The sequence below is a fragment of the Mastomys coucha genome, chromosome X (genome assembly GCF_008632895.1).
Source record: "Mastomys coucha isolate ucsf_1 chromosome X, UCSF_Mcou_1, whole genome shotgun sequence".
Taxonomy (NCBI): domain Eukaryota; kingdom Metazoa; phylum Chordata; class Mammalia; order Rodentia; family Muridae; genus Mastomys; species Mastomys coucha.
In genome coordinates, this window is record NC_045030.1 from 111,343,036 (window position 1) to 111,352,814 (window position 9,779).

General features: G+C 35.6%; 1 protein-coding gene across 6 annotated transcripts in view; it reads left to right on the forward strand.

Moving 5' to 3' along the window:
- The window catches only part of Apool (apolipoprotein O like), a 68,031-nt gene that overhangs the window by 37,727 nt on the left and 20,525 nt on the right, over positions 1–9,779 (forward strand). For all 6 annotated transcript variants that reach the window (XM_031367065.1, XM_031367070.1, XM_031367076.1 and 3 more), the window contains 3 exons: positions 1,999–2,053; positions 3,551–3,649; positions 6,352–6,443. In XM_031367065.1, coding sequence (XP_031222925.1) covers positions 1,999–2,053; positions 3,551–3,649; positions 6,352–6,443 — 246 coding nt within the window. The remainder of the gene's footprint in view (positions 1–1,998; positions 2,054–3,550; positions 3,650–6,351; positions 6,444–9,779) is intronic.

Sequence of the window (9,779 nt, forward strand, 5' to 3'; positions counted from 1 at the left end):
TCATTTAAAAAAGAAATTTCTGAGACTAGTGAGTTGGCTCAGTGAAATGCTTGAAATGTGAGGCTGGTGACCGGAGTTTTATCCCTAGAACCCATGAAAGGAGGAAAGAGAGAAATGTCTTCACAAAGTTGTTCTCTGTTTGACTTCACACACACACCACACACACACACACACACACACACACACACACACACACACACATACACACGCACGCACATGCATGTTCGTAATCATTATCACAGTAATCATTATCATCAAGAAAATTCCCAATACATTTATTAAAAAATAGCATTCTTAGGTGAAATATCTAATCAGTGAACTCTGATCAATCCATGTGATATTTCAGACATGTGATGTGGAGTTATTTTTGAAAGTTTGTGTTTGTCATACAATTCCAGGGTACAGGTTGTGCTAGTCACCCTTAATGTGATCTCTGTGGGAAATATCTTAATTATGGTCTGAGTCATGCCCCTCAGGCTACATGACAAGAGCTTGATGATTCAGACTTAGGTCTCTTGAGACCTCATTTTCTATAGTGTACTCAGATGTGTCTTCAGTGTGGTAATTGTTCCTGAGAGATCTTTAAATTGCTATTGTAACTATCACCCAATTTAAGACTGAAAGAACATTTTATTCTGTTAATATGCTGAAGCAAATAGGTTGATGAAGGGCACTTTCAAATGCATTTCATCTTCAATGTAAACAACTTTTCCTCTCTAATTTTCTCCTAAATACGCAATCTATTCCTCAAAAAAGCCTGATTTAAATGACTTCTTTGTGAAAAGTAGTTTCATGGAGTGCGAATTCAATACAAGCTGCTAGCCTACGGTTTGCTTTCCTGGTTGAAATTGATGTAGCAGTGCCCCCAAATGGTAAAAAGGAATTCTTAAATACAGTTAAGGAAAATTTTCCTAAAGACCAGTTACTTTTCTTCCTTAATGCTTAAATGGTTCAAACAACTCAGTTGCAGGTGATATTTTCTAAGACAGTCCTCCCAAGAGAAATGTCCCAGTGGCACTTTGTTTTATGCTAGTTTGTAGAGCTTTAAGCCAGCTAAACATCTGCTCACTCTTAAACTGAGCCAGCATTAGTAAACCAAGACATCTGAGTAATTTACTTTCATTCCCATCTAATATAATTGTTTCTGGTTTTCTGCATTGAAAATATTTGTTACTTTGTTTCCATCCTATGGTTTCATACATAAGGAGGTCATATGTTTAGATTGTGTTTTCTAGCTTGTACAGTAGAATTCAGCATGGGATAATCAGCAAGACTCTGAGAAAAATCACTCATATTTCCTCTAATATAAGTGAGATAACACCCACCACTCAATTAATATAATAGTATCTTGGCATCCAAATATGCTAGAAATAGGTAAACAGAAAAAAACCCACTGCTTTAAAGCTTTAATCCCTTCATTTGGTTAATATAATCTTGATTTATGGAGAATTTATGTTACTATTTAAGAATCAATGGCTCATTTATTTTTTCTCATTCTAATTGCACACTAAGATAAAGGGAAGAGATAAAGCGCTTTTCATTAGACTTTCCTGATTTTGTTTTTTCTCCACAAATCATTAGTCCATTGCTATTGCATTCTTATTAGTCAGATGATTTTGTGTGTGTGCTGAGATGTACCTCCCTTCATGATTTATTGATGATCCGTTTCCTTTTTTTTCTAGGCTATTATAAAGTAAGATGATAAATCTTTATAAAATTTTCGGTATATTTTCTGTAAAATCACTGATTATTTTAAAGGTATTGCATTACCCACTTCTATGAGGAAAATAATACACAATAATTGCTATGTTAAGTGAAATAGAAAACAAGAGATGAAGGAACAATACAATAAGCAAGTATATTCCTAGTAAACAAACAGAAAAATCTGGACATAGATTTTAATGTAGTACTAAATCAACAGCTAAATGTAATCTCAGAGCTGTACTGATTAACCCCTCAAAAATTCACATCTTTTTTGTATACCCCTTTTTTGCATAGAGCATTTATCTCTTTATGAAGAATGGGGTTATGGATACAGTACAATTTGGAAAAGGTAGGTGAGTAAACCATCTATAATTAGAAAAATATTATAGTTTTAAGTTGTCTTGTTTAAAATTTAAGAATATAAACATTGTATATTACCCATTACTATGATTGTACTGATGTAGAAGATAAATTCTGTACTTTACTTTTAATAACAACAAAGCAATAGTATGTACTGTTTCTTTCACAATTTATTATATGCTAAGGCTTTGCCACATTGCTGGGTGTTGCTATTATAAATACAGATTTCTCTCTTACAGATTAGGAAACTAAAGTTTAGAAAGTTTAACTAGGTTCCCAAGGTTCCTAGGAGCTAATGCTCAGATTCAAACTAAAACCACTTTTAACTGAAAGTCCACATTGTATATTGAAAACGTATAAGATAAAGATTTATCCCTTCTTTTGCTGATTGGTTTAAATAAGTTTTATTATCTGTTAAAATACATTATGCTTTTCTAGCAATTGCTGGGAAATGACATAGAATCACACATCCTGAACTGTCTCAGCTAATGTTGGAAAGTAATTGCTCTTATTAGTTTCTTAATGGTATTTGGCAGCAGACATAGCTTCCTGATATTCCTTGCCTAGAGCATTTGGCAAAATCAACATGTATGGGAAACAGAAAGAAAAATAAGCTAAAAATTTGAGTATCTTTATAAGCTTAATGCAGTTTATTTGAAGTATTATTATTAAGTATACATTAAGATTTAACGCATTTGTTATTTTTTTGTAGCTTAGTTGAACCTGGAACTCTGATTTCTGTCTTTATTTCCCTGTCTTACCATCCCAAGTGCTGGGTTAACATATGCACCAATATACCCAGGTATCCCTCATCAGTTTTGAGGACCATAATTATGTATGTGATTTTCTTCAATAACTCTGATAGAAAAGTATATTTTTAGAACTGGAAACAATTTAAATGTATACATCACTGAAGCATCTGTACTTGTGATTATGCTTTATATGTTTGGTTTTTTTTTTTTGACTATTTTCACCTCTTATCTTGAACTTTGGTTTTAACCAATACCAAATGTGAGGTTTGGGGGAGATAGTGACAAGAAATGTCTAATTTCAAAATTCCTTTATATCCTTAGTTCTTGCTGGAGTTTTACCAATGTTTCAACAGGTAACAGCAGAAGCCTGTTCAATGTATGGATGTAAAACATACACAGTTAGGACTTTATTTTATGGTAATCATATTTAAGCTGTACTTTAAAGCACCATAGCACTTTTAACAATAATAATAACTAATAATAATAGTGTATATCATAAAGAATGTAAGTATTAAATGATCTATGGAAGGTAAATTTGATTTTGTAGTTAGTATTATAACAAAGGTTTTAAGTTGCTGTCCATATCAATTTTTTGTATAACTTATTTGATGAATATTTAAACTACCAGTATTATCATATTTTCTGCTATTAATATAGTACTCTCTAGCTTATATTACACTGTATAGAATGTCCAATTGGAGTCATTCTTATTCATTCTTAACTGGTCTCTTCAGATGCATATGTCTATCTGAAGGATCCTCCTCAAGATTTTTTTCCCAAAATGGGAGTGATTACAGCTTCAGGACTGGCAGGTTTGGTTTCATCAAGAAAAGGTATGTTTTTAAGGTATAGTTTCTTTTTCAATGCTATTATTCTAAATTTTACCTTCATGACATTTAGTGGATACTATCAGATTAAATTAGTGTAAAAATGTTTTGATTCTTGACTGTACCATATTTATATTTAAAGATTAAGCTTGACTATACTAATTGTAGTAAAGAATGGACAACAACTGAAATTCTTTTATTCTATTGGTAAAAATGCGAAGTGATGTAAGAATTCTGGAAAAGAGTTTGATGAATTCTCATAAAGTTAACCATACACATACCAAGGAACTTGGGAGTGACATTCCAAAGTATTTACTTATCCTAGTTGTGCTGGCTAAACTTGAGTAACTTGACAAAAGCTAGAGTTATTTGAAAGGAGGGAACCTCAGCAGAGAAAATGCTTCCATTTAGGATCCAACTGTAAGGCACTTTCTTAGTGATTGATAGGTTCGGGCACAGCACACTGTAGGTGGTGCCATCCCCTGTGCTGGTGTCCCTGGGTTCTGTAAGAAAGCAGGCCAAACAAAACATGTAGAACAAGAATAAGCAGCACCCCCCCCCCAAATGACATCAGCTCCTGCTTCCAGGTTCCTGCCCTGACTTCCTTCAGTGATGAGTAGTGATGTGGACGTGTAAGCCAAGTAAATGCTTTCTTCCCCAACTTGATTTTTTTTTGGTCCTGGTGTTTTGTTGCAGCAATAGAAACCCCAAAAGTCTGGAGAAATGAAACAACCATACACAAATGCTTATAGCAGTTGTAAATGATCATAAAAAGCTGGAAATAGGCTTAAGTATTTCTCCAAGTGGATAAATGAATAAAGAAACCAGTGGCACAGCCCCACAAAGGAACACTATTCAGTGTCATGTCATAATATTTTGAGGTATCAGCACATGTAACATCAGTTGTGAAATTCATACTACCAAAAGAATCTTGAGAATTGTATGTTAGTATAAAGGTATACGCTAACCACTCAAAACAGTTCTCCTTAATCATGCTGCTCTAACATTGTATGCAGTGTTAAGGATTGAAGAAGACATGCTATATCTTAGTTAAAATCTGGTTAACTTTTGGTTGCAGCCTGACGAAAGTAGTTGAAATCAACATTCTTCAGATAGGAATGGAGTTTTCAGAACAATTTTTTATATACAGTTAAAGAAAGGGTGAATATTATTTTTTCCATAGTTCATCAAAGAAAAACGCCATATATCACCATAATTCAGGGAATTTTTGGAGTTAAGATATTCTAATCCTGACGTATTGGGATTGTCAAATTAAGAACTAAATAAAGAGCCAGGCAATGGTGGTGCACACTGCACACTTTTAATCACAGCACTCGGGAGGCAGAGGCAGGTGGATCTCTGTGAATATAAGGCCATCCTGGTCAACAGAGTGAGTTCCAGGATAGCCAGGGCTACACAGAGAAAAGAAACTGTGCTTCAAAACCATAAAACAAACAAGCAAACAAACAAAAGGAACTAAACAAAAATAGTGAGGAGGAAGCAATAGAGCTGAGATTCAGGTTTGGATATGCTTTAATTAGCCCAGACTTTCTCCATACCACATAAAGCAGCCATCTTACCTACCTTCTCCAAGTTCAGTCTATTGTACACCTGACTTTAACAGAGTCCTTTATAGATAATTAAGCCGGACAGAAAAAAATACAAGGTTTGTAACACATCACAAACTGCAATCACCAGCAAACATTATCAAATATTTTTTACCTTAATATATTGCTATTTCTGTTTCAAACTAGGGGTCAACAAATTGTTTGAAATAGTTGGCAGTTCTTACTCCTGTTAGTATACTCAGGCAGATATTTAAGATGCATATCATTTTGAATCGGTGGTCTTGTGGGTGTATGCGTTCTGTGAGAGTACTGTGTTCCCCACTGCTATACAGCATTGTTCTGGCTCTGTGGAAGTGTTTAGGGGGAGTAAATGTGAGGATAAAGCTATGTGACAGGGCTTGATACAGAACTCCTTATACTCAGATTAGTCAGAGCAACTTCAACTTGACAGACTCCCAGTGAGAACCTAGGAAGTTCCTGGGAAGATTCTCTTTGGAATTTTTTTAAAAGAGATTTTGCTGTCAAAAAATTATATGAAAATGACTCTTAGATGCTTAGTCAAGGCACTTTTGAAAATGAATTAATTATGTCAAGCTAATTGCAATTAGTATTACTTCAGTATTCTGAATCAGTGACATGAAGGAGTTATGTACCTTCCGAGGTCTTTAGCTGATTGGTTAGTTGGGTCCTTCACCTTTCTAAGTGTTAATCAGAAAGGGCATGTAGAAGAGAGTCCGTTTCACTTTAACCTGCTTTGCTGAACACAGTAGCTGATTAATTCTCTGCTATCGTGCTTTGTTAGAGATTTGAAAAAATGTAATTATAATTTTAAGTTTCTTAGGACATGAAAAATAATCAATCTTTTAAAAAAGAAGATAATTACTAATTCCTTTGTGTAGATAATTATTAGTATTAGATTTAGAACATTTTTCTTAAATTGGACATGATGGCTAAGGGACATTAATTGAATTGAGAGCCTTAAGGGCATTTTAGGAACCATCTTGATTGATACTGCTAACTAAAGAGCAATTGAACAGAGGGTGATAACTTAAAAGAGGAGTGAATTAAAAACTACAGTATAAAAACATCAAATCTCTGGTGGCATGTATTTGAAGTGAGTAATTTGTTTGAATTTCATAGGTTCCAGGTTTAAGAAGCTTGCTTATCCACTAGGACTGGCCACGTTAGGAGCAACTGTTTGCTACCCAGCTCAGTCAGTAATACTTGCAAAGGTAAGTTCTTTTCAAATGAGAACAGTATTGAAGTGTTTGTTGAAATTCCCACTGTGACAATATTTAAATGTCAAACAACACCTTAAATATTTTCAGAGGCGTGGAGTTGGAATCAACTCTTGGGTTAGCAAAATTGCATTAGTGTTTTGACATGGAAAATGACATTCTTAATTTCATGATCATAACAAATAAATAGGATGAATTTGTTTAGCTACAGTTCAGCCATATAAAAGCAGGTTGATGGATCAAGTTTAGTGACAGAACTAGAATTTATGAGGAGTAATACTGCTTCATAGTTGAACTATATAAAATTCAAGAATTTTTTAATAGCAGAAAATTATACCTGCTGGCAGCTGCTCAGTTCAGAAGATTAACGCAACACAACAAACATCCAAATAATAGATTGCAAACTTCTTTTTTTCAATGCCTTGCTTTGTTGTATTATTATTATTATTTATTTATTTACACTCCAGATTTTATCTCCCCTGTCCACCCTTTGACTATTCCACACCCCATACCTCCTCCCCAAACCCCTGTCTCCATGAGGATGTCCCCACCCCCCACCCCACCAGACCTCTAAACTCCCTGGGGCCTCCAGTCGCTTGAGGGTTAGGTGCATCATCTCTGAATGAACACAGACCCGGCAGTCCTCTACTGTATGTGTGTTGGGGGCCTCATAGCAGCTGGTTGTATGCTGCCTGTTTGGTGGTCCAGTGTTTGAGAGATCTCAGGGGTCCAGGTTAATTGAGACTGCTCATCCTCCTACAGGATCACCCTCCTCAGCTTCTCTCAGCCTTCTCTAATTCAACAACAGGGGTCAGCAGCTTCTGCCCATTGGTTGGGTGCAAATATCTGCCTCTGACTCTTTCAGCTGCTTGTTGGATCTTCCAGAGTACAGTCATGATAGGCCCCTTTTTGTGAGTGCTCCATAGCCTCAGTAATAGTGTCAGGCCTTGGGACCTCCCCTTGAGCTGGATCCCACTTTGGGCCTATCTCTGGACCTTCTTTTCCTCAGGCTCCTCTCCATTTCCATCCCTGTAATTCTTTCAGAGAGGAACAATTATGGTCAGAGATATGACTGTGGGATGGCAACCCTTTCCTTCACTTGATGCCGTCTTCCTGCTGGAGATAGGCTCTACAACTTTCCTCTCCCTACTGTCAGGCATTTTATCTAAGGTCCCTTCCTTTGAGTCCTGAGAGTCTCTCACCTCCCAGGTCTCTGGTTGGTTGCCTCCTCTTGAGGTAGCCTGTTTCCATTCTTTCTGCTGGCCCTTAGGGCTTCAGTCCTTTTCCCTCACCCAATTCCACATTAGGTTCTCCTCTCCCCTACTCCTTCACCGCCTCCCCATCCACTTTTCCTCCCAGGTGCCCCCCTCCCTCCCCACTTGTGATTGCTTTCTTCTCCCTCCCCAAATGGGACTGTGGCATCCTCATTTGGACCCTTCAGCTTGTTGACCTTTTTGAGTTCTGAGGACTGTATCTTGGGTATTCTATATGTTTTTTGGCTAATATCTACTTATTAGTGAGAACATACCACTCATGCCCTTTAAAAAATACACACGAAAAGTGAATATTGAAACCACTGGAACCAAAAAAAAAAAACAACTTTTAGCTTATAATTGCTACAAATTTGAAATTTTCCTAATAATTTGAACAATTTCTATGAATTTTTTTCTTTTTGCAGTGATAGTCCCAGAGCCACAGACACAATGCTAGTCAAGCCTTAACTAGGTTCTCAGGCCTTGTATTTTTATCACACAATAAGATTTAAAAGCAGAGATTTGTAGCATGCCAGTTTTTCTTCCTTTCTGCCCTTAGTTATCAACATTTAATATTCCCATTCATACTTAAATATTATTAAGAGAAGGACCTTCTGTACTTGTATTCTCACTACTACATCTCTGTAATTGTTGATGTAGATAAAACTGCTTTATTCAATATTTTGAGAATGTCAAGGATATTATGAACTTCGCAGTTTGTAATGTGATGAAGCTATAAAAGCTTATAACAGGAAAAGAACATTATTCATTAAATCTAGTTATACTTGAGAAAATTGCTGAATAAAGTGATGAATTTGTTTTAAAAGACTCCTTCCTATGAATTTACATGAGAATTAGCCACTCAAATTAATGTTGATACTGAAAGAAAACTTGAGCTCATTCTCCTTAACCTTTCTATTGTTCTCATTTCCTGATAAGCAAGCAGTGGCCCAGTGAGGCTCCCTAGGGACTGCATTATCTAGTCCCGCTCAGCTTTAGGTGGCCTACTTTTCTGTGCCTCTTCCTACTGGGTACTGCAGCCACTCATTCTACGCTTTTTCTATCTACAATAATTTCTTTGTGTGTGTATGTGGGGGTGAGAGAGAAAGAGGGAAAAAGAAAGGGAGAGAGGGCTAATTCTTAAATATAAGCATTACAGAAAAGTTTAGGCTATAAGAAATATAACCACTGAAATATGCTTCCATCATAAAAATATCAGTGTCAAATCTGTTGGAATATTCTTCTAGCTATATTTATGTGATTACATAGAGTTTGAACAATATATGAGTAAATATATAGGTAAGAATAATTCTCAGTGGGAGAATATGCTCATATGGCATAGTATATTATCATTTTAAATTAAAAAGTGTTAAATTTAATTTTACTTTAACAAAGGAAAAACTTTATGTTTTTACTTTAACAAAGGAAAATAATTATTGAACTTTAATATTAAATTCTAAGTTTAATCTATAATAAATCACTAAAATTTCTAGCATTGAATCCTATGCTGTTTTGACTCTTAAGTATATTGTATATAATTTTTGTTGGATTAGAATATACATAGATAGATAGATAGATAGATAGATAGATAGATAGATAGATAGATACAAACAACATGGCTTCTTAATATGAGATTCATGATAGGATTCAGAAAGTCTCTGACCCCTACACTATCTAAAATTGTATGGAAAACTGTGTATATAATAAAGCCCTGCTTATTTCATATTCCTAGGACTGGTACCTAGCAATTACCTGAAAAATTGAATCTAAAATACATATATAATCACATGCATATGGAGACTGGAGGACAACCTTGAGTACCATCCTCAGGATCACTATCCACCTCCTTTGAAGCAGGGTTTCTCATTGCCCTGAAGCTCACCTATTAGGCTAGATTGGCTTGCCAGTTAGTTCCAGGGATTGTCATGTTTCTGCTTCTCCATAACTGGGGTTACAATTAGACACTATCACACCTGACATTTTCTGTTGGTTCTGGGCATTGAACTAAGGTTCTCATACTTGCAAAGCAAGCACTTTACTAGCTAAACCACTTCCTCTAGCCCCACTTCCTCTAGCC